Below are 22,226 nucleotides of genomic sequence, written 5' to 3' on the forward strand. Positions count from 1 at the left end.
CCCCGCCGGGCCGACTCGATCTGTGGGACGCGGGTATTTCCACTCGCTGCCTGTGGCGCGGCCCAGGCGCATGCGTGCCCACCCACCTGACTTTCCAAGGGCATGTTGTAGACCTCCGAGTCCAGCAGCATGGTGCAGGCACTGAACGGTACCGCCTGGTTCGCAATGGTCCTCGCCGCCCGGCAGTGAACCCGCAGGATCTCCTGCTCGCAGGAGACGATGAGCTTTTCCTGGAGGAGAGGAGCCGGATGAGCCAGGCCCCCCGCAGGCCAGCCGCGCCCCGGCCCGACACCCCGCGCCCACAGCCCCTTACCCGCTCGATGCTGTGCTGCAGACGCAGCTTGCCCCGCACCGTCTCCTGCTGCTTGAACAACTCCTTCAGGGGCTCCGCCAGGGAGGGAGGGGGCGCAATCTGCAATCACGGGGGGTGGGGGGTTGGTGGGGCTGTGAACTCGCACCAGGATGCCCGCCCTCTGCCCACCCTTCCCAAACAGCCTGGGTGACCGTGGTGTGGCGACAGGAAAGGAAACAGAGCGGTCTCTATGAAAGAAGGTGTGAGACCCAGTGGAAGGTAAGCAGAAGCTACACAAACACAGTGACCCCAAATTTTCCACGATGGTCGTGGTGCTCTGTTTTGAAAACTAAAATTTAAACGAAAAAGGCAACCAAACGTCTCACTGAACAGAGATCCCAGGCCAGATTCTTTTGGGATCTGGTGTCCCCGACAAGACCAAGCAGCTAATCCTCCCCGCCCCAGGACCGACAGGGCTAAGCTGCCTCGTCTCCTTCCCCGGGGCAGCCTGGGATCAGGGAGAGCCGTGCTGGGAGGGGGGTGCCGGCCCAGGCGCTGTGCTCTCAGCGCCTCGCCTCCGGAGCCTGACACCCCAAGGCCCGGGTCCTCGATCAGAACACACCGGATGTCAGCCCTGGTGGAGAACCAGCTCAGACACCAACTTTCAGAGCACACGCATCCAACGTGACCCCCCCCCCGGGGGGGGGGGCTCCCCCTGAGACTGGCGACGTGGGCTGTGCGCCTGGGCCCTCCCAGCATAAGACAGAAGTTCTGGCTTTTCTTCAGGGTGCGATCCCCCCCGCCCCGCCAAAAAAAAACGGGCAGCAAGTCACCTGCACGTGGAGCAGGCCGGGCGGGCTGGGAGTGAGCAGAGGAAGGCTGGGGTCGGGCTCTGCTGTGCGAGCAGGAGGCAGGAGCCCACCCAGGGGAAGGGGTGCAACAGGAGCAGCAGGGACGTGCAAGATGTGTGCCTGATGGCCCAGACGTGGACTCGAGGGGGCTGGGAGGCGGTGTGCACGGCCGGGTTTTGGACGGGTCCCGTCTGCACAGACACGGGGTCACTGGGTGCCAATGGAGGATGATCAGGTGGCCAAGGGAATGGAGTAGACGAAAGGGACCAGAGGCTCCGTGTGCAGCGCCCACGGTGGGGCTGGGGGGCTTAGGGACAGGCCCTCTGGGCGGAGGAGCCCGCGAACCCCATGAAGGGTGCACTTGGAGAAGGTGCGAAAGGGGCCAGGGTTGCTCGGGCTCCACCGTAAGGAGGATAGAGGCCTGGCTTCGCGTCAGCAACACGGGGCCACCGGGAACCGGGACCGAAGCGTGGAGGGACTCACTCAGAGGGGCCAGGCCTACGTGTCCGTGGAGGCACTGGGGTGTTAGAGGGGATCCCCGAGTGGCAGGGAGCGGCACGGCTACGTCGGTGTGCGTGATGCGGGAGGTGGGTAGTCCCGGGTGAGGAGGAGGGACGCCCACAGAGCCAAGTGAGCAGATCTCCCGACCCCGAGGCGCTCCGTCAGCAAGGCCCACCGTGTGGGAGGCTGGTCCCCAGGAGGGCAGCAAGCCCTGGGGGGGCTTGGCGTCTGCGCTCACGCGGCCCGCGGGGTCCCGGCCCCGCCCCGGTACTCACCACGGGGATGTGCAGCTTGCTGAGCGGCTTGCCGTCCAGGAGGTAGGAGCCCGTATAGGTAACGTACTCGGCATAGCACTGGGGTGCCTGAGGGGTGATGTAGCAGAGGATCTTGCGCTTCTCCTCGATCTTCTTCCTGATCTGCAAGTATTCGAAGTAGGGGTTGGACCTGTCGCTGTGGTAGGGCTCGATGTCGTCCAGCTTGATGGCGTCCACGATGGCGGCCAGCGTCTGCTGGATCACTTCCCGCGTCTGCTGTGTGGACGTGTTCATCTGCTGCTGCAGCTGCTGGCTGGAGCGCTGGAAGCGGCGCTTGCGTGGGTGCTGGGCCTGGGGGTCGTCCTCCTCACAGCAGCGGCCCTTTGCTCGGGGGGCGGGTGCGGGGACGGGCTCCTTCTCCGAGGGGGGCGAGCTCTGCTTGTTCTGGTTGGCCAGCATCTGGGCCCGGTTCCTGGTCATGCGCTGGGGGATCTCCTCCACTTTGGGGGCCTTGGGGGCTTCGGCCGCGGGTTTGGGTTCTGGTTCCATCACTTCGGGCTGCATGCTGCCCAGCGGCCCCTCGAGACCGGCACTGTCGAGTGGGCCGGCCCCGTCCGCCACGGCCGAGCCGTCCACGGGGGCGTCGGGCACGCTGTGGGATGCGGCCGGCGCATCTTGGCCCTCGGCCGCCTCCTCTCCACTCCCTGGCGGTTGCTGCTCGGGGGGTGCCGGCGCCGGCCCCAGGCTGGAGTCGGAGTCCTCAGGGACCCTCCCCTCCGACACGGCCCCTGCTTCTACCGCGGCTTCCACTGTGGCATCTGGCTGGGGCTCCTCCGGGGGCTCGGGCTCGGGCTCCGCGGCAAGCCGGGGGGCCACCTGGTCAGGAGGCCGCGGGGGCTGGTCCTCGGCGGCTGCGGCAGGGCCATCCCCGCCGTTCAGGACCACAGGGGGCCCCGCCGGGGTCTCTTCCGGAGGAACGAGGGCAGGCTCTTCTGTAGGTTCTGTTTCGACGTCGGAAACGTCTTTCGCTTGAAGAGGGGGAAGATCTGGCAAGGAAAAGGGCCCGAGATCTAAGTCGTCCTCGGCGCTGGGGAAGCCGTCGGGCCAGGGCACCGGCTCCACCTGGCCGAGGGCCGACAGGTCATGCCCGTTTTCCAGGAAGTTACTTTCCATGGGCCCCAGAGCCTCCACCTGAGCCACGGTGGTCAAACACGCAGGCTCCGGGGCCGTGTCGGGGGCTGCTTCCGGCAGCGGCTTGCAGTTGGAGAAGAACGGCTCCAGCCTGGAGGCAGGGGCAAAGGCGGCTGGTTCCTCTGGGGCGGAGACAGAGGCCGGGACCGCCTCCCCCACGTCACCTTTGGCGCCCTCAAGTCCAGGCTCGGTGGCCGACAGAGGGTACGAGTCAGGGGAGCCTGGGTAAGGGGGCTCTGTGGCCCCAAAGGGCCCCGGCGCAGCAGGGTGGACGGCCTCACTGGGGCAGAAATGCTGCGGGGACTCTGGGAGTCGCTGTGGGGACTTAAGCAGGAGGTCCGGCCCCACAGGCCAGCTGACGGGGTTCTCAGGGGCGCCCCCGATCAGGCTGCAGGAGAGGCCCTGCTCCGAGGCCGCCGGGTGCGCCCACTCAACGGGCTCCTCCGTGATGACCGTGCTGAAGGGCCCCTCGTCCAGGGGCTCCAGGTAGCTGGGCTCCGGGGGGATGATGGCGGCAGTGGCCTGCTGGTCCTCCGTGGCATCCAGGGGGATGCCCAAGTCAGGCGGAAGGGCCCCCTCCATGGATGGGGCCAAGAGCTCATCTCTGTGTGGAGGGGGGGACTTCGCTTGTAAACCAGGGAAGGCACCCTCTGGGGAGGGGGTGGTGTTGACCGCGGCCGCAGGCAGGCAGTGCAGAGCGTCCGCTTTGGGGGAGGGGATGCCATAGTCCGGGGAATAATACCCCGGAGACAAGCAGGCAAACTTCTCGGCAGGACCTGGGGGCCCAGGGGCCTTGTCCTCCAGGTGCTGCCCCGGTGAGTCGTAAGTGGACGCGGTGGGGACACTCTGCTGTCTGAACAGCTTGTCCCCAGGGCTGAATTCTTCCTCGGGGGTCCTCCTGATATCAACGGAGACCGAGCGGTAAAGGCTTGTGCACAACGGCCTCGTAGGCGTCTGGCTCGCGGTCTCACAAACCCCACCCGCCGCTACAGAGAACCTGTCGAAGAAGGAAGGGGAGCAGGCGCGGGCGGACGTGCTGGACACGGGCTGGGGGTCTGCACAGTCGAAAATGAGGTCGGAGTACTCGTCGGCGCTGCAGGACGGTGTCCTGGGCGTGTGCATGGCCTCCTCGTAGCTGGGGCACGACACCACGGATGCGGGCGTGGGCACCCCGGTGGGCCGGCCCTGGTCAGGCCTGGGAGACGCGGGCAGGACCTCTTTCATGTGCGGCCCTGCCAACCAGTCCCTCGCGTCCACGGCTGGTCCCGGGTGGGGCTTGTTCTCGGCGGCGGGCGGAGCAGGAGCAGACTCCTTGAGCTTCCTGTCCTTCAGGGCAGGGTCCAGCGCCGGCGGCTTCTTGGCAGGGGCGTCCAGACTCTTCTTGCGCGCGTCCTCGGCGGCCTTCATCCTCTCCTTGAGCTTCGGGTCCCCGGACCTGTGCCGCATCTTCTCCATCTGCTTCATCCTCTCTTTGTGTCTCTTGTGCCGCTCCTCGACCTCCAGGTCCTTCTGGGACAGCATGCGCTCGAAGCTGGTCATCATCAGGTCACCGTCGCCCAGAAGCTTCTCTCTGGGCCGCGCGTCCCTCTTGCCCACGTCTCTGGACACCGGCAGCTTCTCGTTTCCGTTGCTGACCTTTGCCGGGTCACCCTTCTCTCTCTCCGGGTTCTCCCTGAACTTCTCCTTCAGCTTGGCCTCGCTGAGTTTCAGGCTCTCCTCCCTGGACTTGTCTCTGAGCGGGTTCGGAGGATTGTCCTTGTCTCTGGCCGCAGGCCTCTGCTCGTCCTTATGGTGCCGCAGGGGCCCGTCCCCGTGCCTGTCACGGTGCTTGTCCCTGTCATCCCTCCACCTCTCCCGGTGCTTGTCCCTCCTCCTCCTCTCCTTGAGGGCGCTGGCGGTGCTGGACCCGTAGGGCTTCAGCTCCTTCTCCACTTTCTTGGAGGGCTCCCTTTCCGAATCGTTCCTATCTTTCTTCTCAGTGGAGAAGAGCTCGATGGCTTTATCCAACCCGTCCTCCACGTCGGCTTTCGTGCCGTAAGGGATCCCATAAGCGTCGGCGTCCGAGAGGTCTTTGTCGTACTGGCCGGGGTCCTTCCTGCCGCCAGGGTCCTTGTAGTCATCGCTCTTCTCTCTTTTCTCGGACTTGTCTTTCTTGATTCTCTCCCGATCGTGGCTTTTCTTGGACGAGGACGAAGAGTGTCTGTGCCTCTCTTTCTCCTTGGCCTTCTCCTCGGGGGGCTCTGTGAAGGACACCTCCAGGAGGGCGCTGAGGCCCGGCTCCTGCCCGCGGTCCGTGAAGCTGTCCGAGGACACCTCGCTGGCCTTGTCGTTGGAGTCCTCCCTGTACGCGTGCAGGGCCTCCTCCTCCAGCTTCTCCAGCAGGCTCTTCTCGGCCTCCGTGCTCCTCGACGCCTTCCTGTCTCGGCAGTGCTCCCTGTCTGGCCTGTCCCGGTGCCTGCTCCTGGCCTTGTCCTCGGCAGGGGGCTTCCTCTCCACCTTCTCTGGGGGCTTCTGTTTGTTTTTCTTTTCCTGAGTGGAGTCGACGGACATCCGGTCTTTCCTGTCCTTGTACTTTTCTGCGGAGTCTTTATCCTTCTTGTCTTTGTGCTTCTCGAGGACTTTCTCTTTCTTGTCTTTGCCCCCTTCTAGGGCTCCCTTCTCCTTTTTCTTTTCTCGGAGCTCCCGGTCTTTCTGCTTCTCGGAGTGCTGCCGGTCGGCGGAGTGCTTCCGGTGCCGGTCAGGGTCCGGGGGGCCGTCCACTCGGGGCGGGTCCCCGGCCTCCCCGAGTCTGAGCCCACTGGCGGCATACTCGTCCTTCTCGTCCTCGCTCTCGTCGGTGAAGATGTCTGCGATGTACCAGCTCTTCTCCTTTCCCTTCTTCTCAGGGAAGTCCTCGGAGAGAAGCCCAGGGAAAGTCTTCTCCCTCTTTTCCTTAACTTGGTCGAGGGACGCTTTCCTCTCCTTGTCCTTGCTGTGTGTATCTTTATGCTTCTCCTTGCTATCTTTTTTCTCTCTAAAACCCTTGTCAGATTCCTTGTCCTTCTGACATTTCTCGAGGATGGGTTTTTCGCCTTTATCCTTGTCACTGGACTTGTCTTTGCATCTCTCCAACTTCACCTTCTCCTTCCTCTCCCTCTCTCTGGCGGGGGGGGGGCCTCTCCCAGGGCTCCAGGCCCTTCCCCAGGTCACAGTCGGGCCTGTCCTTGAAGCTGGCCTCGCCGCCCAGCTCCTTCGGCTCCTCCCGGTATGGCTCCTCGGGCTTGGCCCTGCCGTCCTTGCGCTCCTTGCTGCCCTCAAGGGGGTCCTTCCGGTCCCGCCCGCCCTCGGCAGACTCCCTCCTCTTTTTGTCCCTCTCGGGCAGGCAGCTGGGGACGCCCTTGTGCTTCTCCATCTGCTCCTTCCTCCTCTCGCAGCTCTTGTCCACACAGTCCCTGTCCCTCTTCCTGAAGAAGGCGTCCCTGTCGTTCCGCTTGTCCCCATAGTCTCGCTTCTCGCGGCCCTTGTTTTCCCGCTTCTTGTCCTTGCTGTCCTCTTTCACGGTCTCCAGGATCAGTCTGGCCACAGGGTCACTCTTCACGTCCCTGTAGTCCGTCACCGGAGAATCCCAGCTGTCGTCCCCTTTGAAATCAAAGGACGAGTCGGACAGGTCGGAAAACCACCTGTCCTGCTGGTCGTCAGAAAGGCTGAACTTGGTGTCCTCGTTCTCCAGAAACTGACTCTTGTTACAGTATTCGTCAAAAGCGGACGAGTCTTCTTTGTAAACCTTGTCTTTTTTGAGTTTTTCTTTCTCTTCTTTGAAAGTCTTTTCTTTCTCCTTCGAAAGTCTGTCCTCTTTAAAGTCATTCTTTTTCTCTAATTTTGAGGGCCTGTCTTTGGACTTTTTCTTCCTTTCCTCTTTGTACAGTCTCAGTTTTTCCTCTTTAGGAGACTTTTCCTTCACTAATTTCTCCTTTTCTGCTTTATTTAAACGGTCCTTTTCTTCTCGGAAAGACCTGCTCATGTCTTTGATTCTCTTCAGGGATTTTTCATCCTTGGAAACTTTGACCACCTCCTCTTTGAAGAGCCATTCCTTGTCCTCTGACTTCATTTTGCCAAGTCTCTCGTCCTTCTTGAAGTGGTCCCTGTCGTGCTTCAAGGCCTTCAACTTGTTTTCGCTGGATACATCGTTGTCCAGAAGTATGGCCTTCTCGGACCTCTGCTTGGAGTCCTCGTACTCATAGGTGAAGCTTTTCAGCTTGAGTTCCTGACCGACCGAACACAGCCCTTTCTCCTTGTTTTTGTGTTTGTGTTTCGTTTTGTGTTTCTTGACGACCTTCCCCTCCTTGTCCAGCTTGGGAATGGCCCCATCCACGCTGGCATGGAAAGAGCTCTTCTTCTCAGACAGGGCGCTCTGCAGGCTGCCCCTCTTCCTGTGCTCTTGCTTCTTCCTCACGGGCTTCAGCGACTCCACGCTGGAGCCCTCAGAGGAGCAATCAGACTCGCTCGTCAGTCTCGTCCTTGTGGAGTCTGACAGAGAGCTAACCTCTGACCAGGCAGGAGAAGAAATGGTTTTCCAATTGTCTGTCCGCCAGTGCTTGGCGTGCGGGTCTGAGTGGCTGGGGTTCTGCTTCTGGGCAGCAGAGCTCCCGTGGGACGAGGTGGAGGAGGCAGACAGAGAGCTGAACAGGGAGGGGTCCTTCAGCACCAGCGGGGACTCCTTGAGGCAGCCGGAGCTCCCCACCGAGTCCCCATCGTCCTCGCCACTCTCCGAGGACTCACTGTCCGACTCCGATGAGCAGAACTTGTCGTTCCTCTTTCCAAATCGCACTTCTTTGCCTTTTGTTTCTTTCTTTCGCTTCTTTTTCACTTTATTTTTTTCCTTCTGCTGCTTGGAACTGGAAGGTTCCCGTGTTTTGTTACTGGGCAATATTGCATGTGCCGAGAGTCTCAGCTTCTCTCCTGTCCCCACAGTGACACCAACGTCCTCCTCGTCCGACGTGTCTGACAAGATTCGATGAGCCGCTTTCTTTGGTGCAATTGTGTTGTTTTTAGTGTAACTTTTCACTTCCATTTTGGGTATAGAAATGAAACTGTTTGATTTAGTTTCTTTTCTGTAATCCTTTTTCAGTAAGTGTTTGTCGTCCACTGGAGGGACTCTGTCCTGCTCGTCATCCTCGTCAAACTCGTATTCATCCTTGACAGGGGTCACAGTTTTCTGGGGCTCTGGATTCTTAGCCTTGTGCTTTAGGCCTTTCTCAAATTCAGAGTCTGTGTTATTGCCGTCAACTGAGCTAGAAGGCGCGAACGACGGGGCGTCTTCCTCCTCTGAGCTCTCTGCTGGGAACAGGGAGGAAGAGGTCAGAGACAGATTCACAGCCACCACCCAGAACAGGCACGGGGAGGGCACAGAGCAGACGAGGTCCGGGCTGCCCTCGGCAGGGGGAGGGAGGAACAGCCCTTCGCCCGATTTAGCGAAACCGGAGGCTGACCAGAGAGAGGTCTGTATGGAGGCAGGGGTGGCACATAAGCAGTAAGCCTGCAGGACTGTTGGCACGGAAACCCCCGGGGACAGGGCCTGGCAGTCCAGAAGCACAGGCGTTGGCGGATACGGGGAGGCCTGCTGTGCCCCCCCACAGCAGCACAAGGAGACCCGCACCCCATGCTCCCAACCGCAGCCGGCACACGGCGCGGCGCCCAGCCACTCACCGGTCGAGCTCTCCTCGCTGGATGTGTAGGTCCCCTTGCCCAACAGGAGATTCACCATGGTCGGGGAGTTGGCCACCTTTAGGGGCGTCTCGCCTTTTCTGTTGCTTTGCTGAGGGTTCCCTCCATACCGTAACAACAGCTTCACCACCTACAAAACGGCAACGGGCACATGAGGGAGCTTCCTGAGAAACACGGGGGCGCTACTGTGCCCGTCTGTGTCCAGCTGTAGCCCACTCCCCCCACCGTGCCCGCCCCCCGCCGAGGACCAGAAGCCGTGCACACAGCACAGCCCGGCGGGCTCTCTAGACCCAAGCCTCTCCCGCAGGAAGGAGCCTAGCGGCATCCCACCCCCTTCCAAGCTCTGCGCCACAGGGAACAGGTCCCAGCTCCCACAGAAGTCCTCCTCCCTCTCCACGGGGTCCCCACGTCCCCGAATCTCCTCACATGCACGCTCCCCTCCCACCAAGGACGAGCTGCCATCCGGCAGGGTTCGGTGGGCGTGGAAGGGTTCTGGAAGTTTGGGGGGAAGGGGGGGCGGGGGGTTGACAGAAGAGAGGAAACAAAGACCAAGCTTCTGTAAGGAGGTTTATTTTGTGTTTTCATTTATTTTAGAAAAGCCTCGAAATTTCCAAAGCCGTGCTTTGTCTTACACGGGTAAGGGTGGTCCTGTGAATGACAGACACGCAGGGTGATGTTTCAGCAGCTGTGTTCAGCTGTCTACACCCAGCAACTGGGCTTCACACGCCCGGGGCGGCCAGCTCCCTGGACTCAAGTGCAAATACTGAATCCAGTCGCGGCTTTGGTCCAGAAAATGCAGCGTGAAAAGAACCTTTAACAAGGACAGCCTCATCGCTCACACACCCGTTCTCATTTAGGACGCCGGGGCCTCCCCTCACGGGGACCCAGCTGCCCGCTCTAGCGAATCACTATGCCCTCTGACTGGGCAGGTCTGAAACCGACCTCACGACCCTACAGGCGTGTGGTGTTGGCCTCTTCCTTTCCTTGTGCGTGGGGCCCCTTGCAGTGCTGGGACTCTGGTCCCACGTCCCCGCTGTCTGCCTGCTAAGGGCTGTCCCTACTGCTGGAAGCCACTACGTCCCTTGCCCCCTTCCGCCCTCATGCTCTCCTCCCTCCTGCTTCTGCTGGTAACTCTGACCCGGCTGGCAAAGGGTTTCTGCCACACAGACCCTGAAGGCTGCTGGGCCTCCCTGGATAATCCAAGGCCACCACTTCCTGATCCTTTGCTCACTCCTATCTGTGGAGTCCCCTTACCATGCGAGGTCCCAGGGTCCCAGGTCCCAGCACCTGGGCAGGGACCTCTCTGGGGTCCATCACCCTGTACCCATCACCACACTTCCAGTCTATCGCGTGAGACAGTTCCACAATAATAATTATAAAAGGACAGAGACTGAAAGGGCGACCCCCTTCCTCCCCACTCTGTCGGCTACCAGCTCACCTCACCGGCAGCCTCATGTCACCCCTGCCCCCCCCCCCAAGCCCCCAGTCCCCTGCCCTGGCTATTTTAAGTGGATCCCATGCATTTCATAAGCTTTTTCAGTACATTTCTCTAAAAGGACCCTTAAAACAAAAACAAAAAACCGCGATGCTTTTATCTTACCCGAAAAGTAAACTATACTCCCTACCCTCAAGTACATAACCCGTGTCCAGATTTCCCCAAGTCACCATGGGCATCTTTTCATTCAGAGCCCCTCCCCCCACCGCGGTGACTTGTCACCTTCCAAGCGCTCGTCACGCTCGGTGCTGCCGGTTCCCTGGCATCTGCCAGAAGCGACCAGGCAGGGCAGCTACAAGGGAGCGTCAGAGGTGCATTCTGGTCTACAGGCGCGGTCCTCGCATGCCCCACTGGGCGTCTCTGGCCGGGGCCTCCTCATGATGGTCGGGTAGTGACCGCAGCGAGAGCCTCGCCATCTCTGGGTGCTCGCTGCTCCTGGACTGGTTACAACGGGCCTCCCGTGTACTGGCTACATCCCTCAGGACTGCGTCGCTGTGGGTACCACAGCAACAGGGACAGGACAAGGACGGGGCAGGGAGCAGCTCCCGAACCCCTCCCTACGGGTGTGATCATTCACCTGCTAACACCCGGCCACACTGCGTGGCCAGAGGAGGGCCCTGTCCACAGGCTGCGAGGGGCCGCCCAGGATGAGCAGAGGTGGGGGGGCTGCCAAGCGTGCAGGGGCGGGGACAACGGGACGGGGAGCAACAGAATGGAAGCCACGTCAGCCGGCAGGCCCACCAGAGGGTGTGCGGGGAGGCGCCCACCTTGTAGTGTCCATTGTTGGCAGCGTCGTGCAGGGGGGTGTCGTCATCCAGGCCCTTGGTGTTCACCTCCGCGCCCGCGGCCAGCAGCTGCTTGGCGACATCGTAGTAGCCGCGGTTACACGCCTCGTGCAGCGCCGTCCAGCCTGGAAACAGACACTTAGGACCTATGTTATTTAATCCTCAAGAACGCCACTCCTGTCCCGCAGCCACACCCTCCGGGGGCCCTGACGGTGGCGGGGCCCTGCATGGGAGGGCTAAGGTCCCGGGAGACCCTGAGCGCCCTTTACTGTGGCACCTTGTCTGCTCCGCGATGAGGAGCTTGTTAACCCCGGAGATTCACAACCTACGAGGACCACTGGGGCCGAGGGCTGGTGAGCACAGCGATACACACGCAGGACACGGGGGAAGGCTGGGGAGGCACCTGGGGAGGACGCAGAGCCTGTCGCCACAGCCGCAGGCTTGGGGAGCGTGCCCTTGGTGAAGCACACGGCTGACGCCACGCAGGAAGGTCTCCCCTGGTGGCCGCTTCTGCGAGCGCCTCAGAAGGCCACCAGGAAGCATGGCCTCAAATGTCAGTGTGCAAACAGGGCCCACCCCCATGGACACAAAGTCTAGTACTTTGGAAAATCCTGATCTAGGAAAACTGATTTTTTAAAAAATGCTAAATTAGGTTTGACAGACAACTAGCAACTAAGGCAGCAGGAAAAACTCAGACGGGTTTGTCATGAAGACTGCTCTGCTCATCCACGCTCTCCCCAAAGCAGAGCAAACAGGGCTGGACTCTGGCCCATGCAGCAGAACACAGCGCAAGGATCCTGTGCACACGAGGCCGCAGCGAACCGCGATCACAGGCCCTTCAAGTAAATCACGCTCGGCTGTCTCAGCCGGGGGAGAAACCCCCACTCCTGTGCTGAGCTCAAGGGCAGGCTCGGGGAGACGTTTCTAGCCTGTGGAGTGGGAGGTGTCCCCAGGCTGAAAGGCACAGAGGCGGTGCAGCTTCTCCCTAAGTACGCCAGAGGCAGACCCCTCTCCCACAGAACTGGGGTTTATTAGAACACAGCAGGGTGGTATCTAGAAATTTCCCAATTCTCTTAGAAACGGTGAAAAATAAAATGACCTTACTTTGAAATATTTCCCAAAATATGGATTCTCCTTCTAAGAAACAGCAAATCACACTGACCTAAGAACGGGATCGGCCCCCGCCCCGCCGCCCATGCCACGCTGACCCCCAGGTCCGGGCTGTGCCTTCCCAGCCCCGGCGCGTGCGCTCGCTTGGCCAGGGGGCTCCGTGGAGGCGGGGGGCGCAGCCTCCCGTCTTGTTGGGAGCGCTCACCTGCGAAGTCCTTGACGTTGACGTCCGCGCCCTCGCCGATGAGCTCCTTGATGCGCCGGGCGTCCCCGCGGATGGCCGCGCGATGCAGGCGGGTCTCTCCGCGCTCGTTTCGCTTGTTCACTTTGTCTTTGGTTTTTGAGGCAGAGTTAGGTGTCCCCTTCTGACACACTGTCGACTGGGAGGGGTGCTTTGGTGTTGTGTCTACTGCAGGCCAAGGAGAGGACAAGTGGGGGCGTCAGCGGGGGGTGTCCCCGGTCACAGAAGCCGCTAGGACCTGGGCCGTTTCCATGAGGGAAAGGGGGCGCCCGTCCCCAAGACTGCCCCAACCCTGGGGGCTCACCTGGGCTATTGGCAGACTCCTCGGCAGTCATCTGCATGAGGAGAGCCACCTGCTGGCGCTCGGAGAGGGGGTAGCCGGCTCGGATCCCAGACAGCCCCATGCCAAACAGCAGTCCGGCCTTCCGGGTGACAGGCTCCTTCTTAATCCTCTTCCGCTCAGGACCCTGCTTCTCTGTGAGGTGGTGGAGGAGACAGGGGGAGATTTCATGCCACGCCGTCCTCAGAACCCGGAGCCTTCCCTGGTGCCTTGGAGCCCCTGCCTCCCACCTCACAGCTCACGGGGAAAGGGCAAGAGCAGAGGCGGCAGCACCGTGCCACCTGGCGTCACCTCCAGCGGGAACAGTCTCGACACCATGTGATCAGCCAATGAAGCCTGCTCCGCCTCGGCCCCCACCGACCGCTCGCTCCACTCAGGTGCCTCCCCACACTGCCCGCCGCGCGCCAGGCGGTGGGACGGCCCCTCACCGGTGTCCCGGTTCACACAGGACAGGTCTCCGTCTATTAAATACACGTGTGCACACGCGGATTCCTCCTTCCCCGTCCCGCCTCCAAACAGTGCAGATAGAAATGGCAAACACAGTTTAGAAATACATAAACAGATCAAGGCCGACTCGTCAGTACTGTACCTTTCTTCTTGCTTCTAGGGACCTCCATTTCATGCCATGGCCCTTCGAGGAGCGAACCAGCCTTGCAGTACCACGACATGGACTGAGCTGGAGGCATCTAAAGGCATCAACACAGAGCACTAACCAGATACGATGGAACAGCTCAGCCGTTCCGTGTCAGCCTCCTCGGGACGCGCACATCCTCCGCTGGTCTGACCCGTAACAAAACACCCTGCCAGCCCTGAACACAAGCACGTGGTGCTGTTTCTTCGAGAAGGGGCAGGGGTAAGGGAGAGAAGATACACCCCCAACTCCATGAACCAGGAGCCAAAGCTGCCCCTCCTGCTGGGGAACTAGGGATCCACCGGAAGCCTGCACCCTCCCCACACTGCCCCGTGCGTGCTGGGTGGGGCCTTTGTGCAGGGAGCCGGGGTGGTCAGGGGGCGTTCTAGGTCACGGGGTGCAAAGTGCAGCCGGGAAGGAGGGTCACCGTGGGAGACTCGGGTCCCTGAAATTCTTCTCTCGGGGGGGTGGGGGGAGTGTGTTCCTCCTGCCTTCCACTCAGCGCACTGGAGAGCTGCCTCGCTGGCTGGGGCCTGCCCTCGGGAGCCGGGTGCCATCTGTGAGGGACGGACCAGACGGACCCCCGTCTGCCTCGCCTGCCCCACTCCAGGACAACATGCCCAGCCCCACAGATGCAGCACTGTACGTCTCCCATGAGCTGCTCTTTCCTGAGAAAGCCGCGCCCTGCTGGAACGTGGGTCCCCGTGCTTTGGGTGGTGGCTCCTCAGGCCCCACAGGCCACCTCCAGCAAGTGAGTCTCTAACCCACCCACCAGGCACAGCCCTAGAGAGGCAGTAAATTCCAGAACATTCCTCCTGGCGACCACAGACCCCGCTCACGCACGGCGGCAGCCCCGTGGCCCCCCGGGGTCCCAAGAAGTTAAGCCACGCTTCCGCAGTGACTCGGGGCCACAGAGCCCAAGTCGGGCATTTGGTTTCAAAGTTCTCCCACGGCTGAGCGCGCCACTGACCTGCCTCTACCCGGTGCCTTCTCTGTTTCTCCCTCGGCCATGGGCTGCCCCCTTCACGTTCTCACGCAGAAACCGGACCGCACCCCCAGCACATACATGCTGACCGACTGCGCTACGACGCCCCTGCCGACGCAGTGTTTCCAGCACAGGGCTCCGGGTACTAGAACACTCTCACGCTCTGCAGTCTGGACCCGATTTCTACCCCGTCTCCCGGGACCACCAGAGCCTCTCGGACCCCTGCGCAAGGTGCCCCACGGAGCATACACGGCTCAGGCCGCAGCTGCCTCCCCAGGGGAGTGGACGCAGGAAGCCGACTGGAGAAGGAAGGACGCGGAGCTCAGAGAAACACGTGCGGTGCCGAAGATTCCTGGTCGCGGGGACAGAGCACAAAGCCAGAGGCCCGGCCAGGCTCTCCACTGCAGTGGACCCAGGGAGGGGCGAGGCAGGGTCTGGGCTTAGATCCCTCATAAGGTGGGGGGCAGGAGAGGCATTTCCTGTGAGCGGCAGCTGTAAACCAGCCGGGCCTTTTGCCCAAAGGGCTTTCTGCAGGAACACAACGTGCCCCCCACTGCAGAGCAGGACACAACAGCACCAGGCCTGTGGTGTCAGAAGGCGCAGTCACACGGGGGGCGTGGAGACACTGTGTGCAGGGAGGCCCTGTGCCCCAGCGGGCCTTTCTCTGCTGTGGCCAGGAGCCCTGGATGACACTGGACGATGCGTGGGGACACGAAAGGCACGGACAGCCCCTCCTGCTGGGAGGGGCCCTGCAGCCCACCCTCCCACACGGCTCTCCCAGAGTGGGAACGGGACATCTTACGTGTCTTAACACAGGGGGAAAAACCCAAATGTAATCGTATCTTCTACGATGCCCATCTCTTGATGGTGAAATGTGGTTCTCCAGCAGCGCCGGTGTGTTCCCGGTGTTCTGACTGTTGCTGGTGGGGGTGATGGTTTCACACGAGCCTGGACGGCGCCCCTGCACCATCGTAAGGAAAACACGCTGACGGGACACCGCCTTGTATTTCTATGGTGCGAGCTCGCTGCGGTCTGTGACGTGGGCGCCACACCGTGCCACCCCTTCTCAGGTGCAGCCCCCGACCTGGCAAATGCAGGGTCCCCGCCCTCCACAGCCGATGCCAGCAGGCCCCCCTTTCTCAGCCGGGCCTTCTGGGGCAGCTGCAGGGCTGGAGTGTGGCCCTTCCCGGCGTGTGGTCCTGAGGGACCCTGGTTTCCAGACTCCACTGCCTGCCACTGTGCTTCCCTCCCCAGCAGAACCCGGACATCTGGCGACAAGGCAGCTTTCCTCCCCGCAACCAGGTGGGAGTGTCGCCGGCCCTCCGGCCGCCTCAGCACCGCTCTGCCCCTGCCATCTTGCCACCACGTGCTGACGTGCGTACCCACCTGTGTTCTGCCCACAACAGACCGCACCCCTACACTCAGGGACTCTGCTGCACGAACGCCGAGGGCTCTGCCTTCCTGGCGCCATCCAGCTGCCTTCTCTCAACACCCCGAACTCTTTCCCACTTCCTGCCTTTTCCTCTTTCTCTTCCACAGTCCGGGCAATTTCCTTGGTTGTAACTACCAAGCCATGAATTCTTTTTTTTTTTTTTTTTGAAGATTTTATTCATTTATTTTAGAGAGTGAGAGAGAGAGAAAGAGAGCACGAGAGGGGGGAAGGTCAGAGGGAGAAGCAGACTCCCCGCCGAGCAGGGAGCCCGATGCGGGACTCCAGGATCATGACCTGAGCCGAAGGCAGACGCCCAACGGACCGAGCCACCCGGGCACCCCCATGAATTCTTTCTTATGTTCCATGTAATGAGCTATATAATCTGTCCACTGAAGCTTTAATTTCATTGGTAATTTTTGTTTCCATATATCCCATTTTATGTATTTCAAAAATCGACGTGGTATTCTCTGGCAGCATCCTGTTCCTTGCCCATGCTTTCCAACTTCTCCTTTACTGCATCTACTGGTTCATGCTCTGTATCCAGCTGTCTGAACCCTGGGGCCCAGAAACTGCACGGAAGCCCATCTCTCCAGAGAGGACGAGCGTTTGCTCTGATCTGGGACTGGCGGGACGGAGAGGCATTCCCAGCAGCACAGGACGGCCCACATCTCGGTCCCAGCCGGCAAGGGACAAGCTAGGACAAATCTCTGGGGACACCTCTCAAAGCCCCTTGCCCCATCTGGGATGGAGTCTTCTTCCCGCCCGCGGTGTCCCGGATGTGGCTCTCATGGGCGTGTCCACGGTGGCCCTGACAGACCTTCGGCCCGCGGCCCGACTCCCGGGGACCTGGAGCACTCAAACGGGTCCTTCATCATACCCACCACTCACCATCTCTGACTTCTGGGCTGTTCTAGTTGACGGCTTTTTCAGGAAACACAGGCCACCACACTGCCCAAAAGGGAAATCTGTGAGCCCTACGCTCCACCCTAAAATCCTACATGTCAGCGCTGCTCTGACCCCACTCCACGGTGGAGCATCTGGGGTGCTGCTGTGGAACGGCATTGCTCACCGAGACATCAGAAGAGCTCAGGGAGATGTGATGGCACCGGGGACATACCACTATCAGGAGCAAGCCTTCCACACCAGACACACAGGCCTGAAGCCGATGTGAAGAGTCCAGGAAGAACCACTTCTGGTGGGACAGTCCATACACCGGAGGCGATCCGAACCAGGCCAGGAGCTGCGAGGGGGCTTGTCTCTGGAACAAGTCTCACGCTCGGTTCTCCAAGTGCAGCAAGACCAGGACCCAAGCGCCCACCCGACCTGCGTGGGGGCACTCTGATGTTCAGGCTGCACTTGTGACTGGCTTCTCCCTCCTCTTTCAGAAAATCACCACCACTGATGGCGTAGTAAAGACAGAGGGGGTCTTCAGCAAGCCCTCGGCTTCTGTGGTCTTAGTCTCCTGTGTCCAAGAGGGGAGGGCCTGGGGTCCCTCTCTGAATCTGCCTTCTCCTCCCAGGTCGGAGCTATGTGGCCTCTGCAGCTGCATGTCTTCTTCTCCAGGCGAGGGCGACCACAGTCCCAATTCCACAGGTGCTTGGGAATTCAGTGTGGGCTGCCGGGGCCGTGGAGAGGAAGCCAGGGATCGCAAAGTGATGCTGGCCTAACAGCCCACACACAACACAACCTCCCAACCGCCGACCCTCCTTTTATGGCACCAAAGCACAGTGAGAACTTTCATAAATAAATTATAATCCAAACCTGCCCCAATGTACGAACCATGCCGTCAGTCCTGCTGACCCTGGGCCTGTCTGCACAAGCCCCTGCCTCAGACCCTGGAGCACCACCAGGTGGAACGGCCACGTCGCCGCCCCGGGTCCTCCCCGGAGACTCCGGAAGCCACAGCCAGCTTCCCTGCATGGGGCCCCATGTGCCTTCCCGTGTGGATTTTGCTCTGCGCCCTGTCCGCCATCAGTCATGGTCCTGGGGGTCCTCCCTGAGAGTCGCAGAACCCAAGGTGGTTGTGAGGGCCTGGCTCACCCACACTGTGTGGACAGCAGGGGCCCCGAGGGAGGCCACGATCCTGCAGATCGCCACCTACTCTGCAAATGGGGGACACTGGGAACTTGAAGTAGAAAGAGGCTTCCTTGGCTAGTCCATACTCCCCTCTGTACGTACAGGAAGAAACCGCTCGAGTTCAGGGAGGAAAACGACAGAGCGATGGTTTCACTGTGGGTGGCACGAGCGCTCTCCAGCCAGAGGCTCCACAGCAGCAGCGCCCGGCGGTGGCGCCCTGCTCACCGCCCACCACGGGCAGGCCCGCCAAGTAAGCATGTGCGCGCAGAAGCCCTTCCTCCTCAGGCACGTGTGACCTCCGGTGTGCGGCAGCACACGGTGTTCAGAGCCAGAGTCCGTCCTCGAACAGGGGCAGCCCCAAGCAATCTTACGGAACAAGGAGGACCATGATTTCAGTGAATACGTGAATGTCCCCAAACCCCTAACACGGAGTGAATGAGGAGTTTACCCGTCAGTGTTGCTGAATAAATACCAGATGCAGGACACAAGAGTCTTATTCATGAGATAAAATCAAAATACGAAAACCTTAATTTTTCATTACTCCAAAGACACTTCCAGGTATTGAGAACCAGCAGCGGCCAGCTCCTGATGCCTCTTGACAGGGCAGCCCTCTGATGCGGGGTTGGGGGGCCCATCTGGCCTCTGGGGACAGGCCGCGGCCACCGTGGTGGTTCCAGGGAGCAAGGGGCACAGCTTATGTTCAGACTAAGGGACGGAAAACCGTAACAGAGTAGGAGGCTTACGAAAGAAGCCTGAAAAGGGTAGGTAAGCACGTAAATCGACCTAAACGCTTGCTTACAGAATTTTTAAGTTGAGAGGAAATTCGAACATGAAAAAATAGACACGTTAGTCCCATCTGAAGTGTGGCCATCACATACTTTTCATCCTAACACTCTAGGTGAAGCAGGTGGTGAAGCGCTTTACACAGAGGCCAGCGTCAAGCCGGTGGCGGACGGACGGGGCAGGCTGGGCCAGGCTGCAGGGCCTCAGGCGACCTGCCGGGTCGAGGCCCCCCCCGAGAGGCCTGCCTCCTCTTCTGCGGAGGCGCTGCCTTCCCCAGCCGCTAGAGGAAGAGCCGTCCCTGGCCTGTTTTTCCTAGACATCAGACCTGCCTGGGGTCTGGACTGGCAGGGCTGCGATGAGGCGAGCACGCGCCGCCCGCCCCTCCCCTCCTGTGCCCCCCGGGGCAGGCCTGGCTCTGAGGCGCACTCTGGCCGTCCAGGGTGCTGTGTGGGCAGCTGAAGTGACGAGCCGCCTGTGGGAGACGGGCCTCCATCGGCCGGGACGCAGACCAAGTCCAGTCCAGCTTTCACCACAGACAAGCCGCCGGGCCTAAGCACTGCGGACGGAGGAGGTCGCCTCCTAGGGGTCGAGGAAACAGGACAACGTTCTCAGGCAGCTCGGTGGTCCCTGGGCAGAGGGTCAGCAGCCTCCGCCCACCTGGGGGGCACAGCTGAGGAAACAGAACCCCGAGTTCTGGAGCCTTCTGCCGTGTTCCCCTCTCGGTGAGCACAGGGCTGCAGCTTCCCAGCAGAGGGCGCCGGAGGGCCATGGCAGGAGCAGGGGCTGGGCAGGGCGGGGATGCAGGGGGCCGTCAGCGGGCGGCCGGGGCCCTCCAAGTCTGCCACTCCGGGAGACCCTCCCTCGGCCCGAGGGGACCGCAGTGCCCCGGCCTCGGTCACTCTGCACAGATCACTCAGCCCTGCAGCTGGGAGGCACCTGGCCGGAGGTGTCAGCACCTGGCGCAGGTATTCTCACCGGAAGTGCAGGAGGACCACGGCTCGCAGGGCCCGCCAGGGGCCCCAGCAGCCCGCCTCCCAACGCCGTGCGTGACACACCAAGCACCAAGTGTGAAAGGCTCCTGATACAAGTCACGCACAACACACCCAAAGAAGAATCCTCTTAGCGGAAAATCTTGCTTTGTTAACAAAGCAGATACACAAGATGTAAAATCAGACCCCTAAAGGATGATGATAATACGAGGGCAATTGTATTTCGTATGTATTAAGATGTTTGTAACAGAGTCCTAGCCTGGAAAATTTTGTTTTCCAAATGTTCTTCACTTTCTTTTTACCTCACGGTGACGCCCTCCCTGCCCTCACCCAGACCCACGACTTGCAGAGAAGAGAAACGTGAGCACTCCGTGCACGCCCCAAGAACTTCCTAGACACCCCAGACAGAACCCATGTGGACCCAGGTGAAGCCACCTGGCAGCCTCTTGCTGAAATGCTAGCCATCAAGAGATGGACCCTTTAAGGCCCGCTGGAAACACACGAACCCAAGAAGCCGACATCACAATGAAACGGGCGTCGCAGAGAAATCCCACCAACCAGAGCAGAGTGGGCAGCCCAAGAACGTCCGCCTACCCAGATGCGCTCTGCTCAGGCAACACATTCTCCCAGGATGGAGAAGCCCTAACACGGTCTCCTGAACTCACAGCAAGGCTGCTGGGAATTTATAGGAACGTCCCAGAGGATGGACACCAATCTCAGGCCTCCACCACCCAGAGAGCTAACGACCAGGTACCAAGACCAGGCCCTCTACAACCAAAAGTGGTAGGGCACCGTAATAGGAGAGAGCACTTCCGGGCCCGGCCTTAGTTCCTCCAGACCTAAAGCCGGAGCCCCTCCGTTCTGGCAGGAGCCCAACGTCCATGTGCATCCACGGGCCCCTCCGCTCGCCCACCCACCCCTCTTGTCCCCACTGTGACAGTCCGGCCACAAAAGCCATGGGCTCTGTCACACCCCCGTGAAGGATCCCTGGGGGCCCATGACACCTTCCTCATACCCTAGCTGGCAAAACCAAACCCACTCCTCTGGCTTTTACCTAACCAGACGTCTGAGTGGGGAGCACCCGCACAGGGTGTTGGGGGGGGACCCCTGTGGCCTGGTGAATAAAAGCCACAGCACAGACACATTTCCAGGCTATGCGCGCTGCCATTTCTCCCAATTTTCGCACATGCTTGTCCTGTTTCAGTACCCGTCACTTTCCCGCTACCCGACACAAAGCCTCCTACGCAAGAAGCCCCACCCACACCGCCATCCTGGCAGGGCCTCTCCTCCTTGTCCTATGGCTGCATGCACGGTTTTGTGAGCTCACCCCAGGTTCCGTGGCTCTCGGGGAATTCTGTACCCCTTTTCACCCCTGCCTGTGACTGGCATACACGTCTGCAGACCAGTCAGACGACCAGCAGGCCGGGAAGGGCCCTGAGCACCAGGGTCAAGGAGAAGAGGTAGTTCAGGCTGGCAGGAGAAAGGCCAGGTTCTTGCCTAGCCCCCCGCGGGCCACAGGAGCCGCTCGAGAGGCCATCAACGTGAAGGTTCACGTGCCAAGTATCATCAGCCCCCCTTTCACACATGTGCGTGTGTGCACGCACACACACACACACGGATATACATGCTCGCTCATGTGCAGACAGGCTCATAGTCATGCACACACACAGCCCTGCTCTGCAACACCAGGCCCCACCACACCAGCAGGAAAACGGCACTGACTCTAGCTCACTCTCAGTGTTCCTTTGGCTTTTACTTCAAACAACGGGGTGCAATTTCTGTGCTTTTGCAGCCCTAAGGGAAAACACGCTTATCCTCCAGCGCAAGACTTCCAGGGGACTGAATGAACCACGGGCAGGGGGCCTGCGAACCTCAGGAGACAGGAGCCCACACTCACGCCTACAGCTGGGCACACACTGGGAGCCTCGCTGGGTGTGCTGGGGGCTGGGGGAATGTTCCTGCTTGGCCCTCTCGGGGAACTGTGTGTGTGTGTGAACCTTTCCTATCGGCACCGAGTCACCCTGAACATCAACAACAGAGAAGATGCTCTTAGACCCCACCCAGGCCTCCAGCAGGACTCCCCCAAGAGTCCTGGTGCAGAGCTGAGAGGTACAGAGAGGCTGGGGGGCACCTGTCCTGGGGGCACATCCCAGACAGGGTCCAGGGTCAGGAGACGCCTGAGGGAGGGGCCGTCAAGGACACTTTCTGTGGAAGAGAAGAGTCTGGCAGGTGAGGATGGCCTTGGGTGGTCAGCAGGGAGTGAGGGGCGGCATCTATACCTGTGTCCGAGTCCTTCTGCTCTCCATTGGCCCCCACGGTGAAGGGCAGCTTCCGTTTGGTTGCTCGCTCCCTCACCTCCTTCCCTCCATCACTGCGGTCCAGCTTTGGGGTCTTGGTCAGAGAAACTTTATCTTTATCCTAGAAAAGAAAGTGATGCTTTCAGACATCATTCCCAAATTAAGTTCTCGGAATCCTCACCATTCACTGCGATTTCATTTCATGTGCCAGGAAAAGCAAATCTCTTACTTGGGCAACGAGAAGCACGTCCCGCCCACCAGGCTCGCCTG

General features: G+C 60.5%; 1 protein-coding gene across 1 annotated transcript in view; it reads right to left on the reverse strand.

The window, feature by feature from the left end:
• ANKRD11 (ankyrin repeat domain 11) overlaps nt 1–22,226 on the reverse strand; it is a 114,061-nt gene that overhangs the window by 4,497 nt on the left and 87,338 nt on the right. The window contains 9 exon segments of the mRNA XM_021705665.2: nt 87–230; nt 314–412; nt 1,920–6,242; nt 6,244–8,402; nt 8,775–8,922; nt 11,055–11,197; nt 12,388–12,591; nt 12,728–12,898; nt 21,939–22,077. Of these exon segments, the coding sequence (XP_021561340.1) occupies nt 87–230; nt 314–412; nt 1,920–6,242; nt 6,244–8,402; nt 8,775–8,922; nt 11,055–11,197; nt 12,388–12,591; nt 12,728–12,898; nt 21,939–22,077 (7,530 nt within the window).

Source organism: Neomonachus schauinslandi, chromosome 16, assembly GCF_002201575.2.
Source record: "Neomonachus schauinslandi chromosome 16, ASM220157v2, whole genome shotgun sequence".
NCBI classification, from domain to species: Eukaryota; Metazoa; Chordata; class Mammalia; order Carnivora; family Phocidae; genus Neomonachus; species Neomonachus schauinslandi.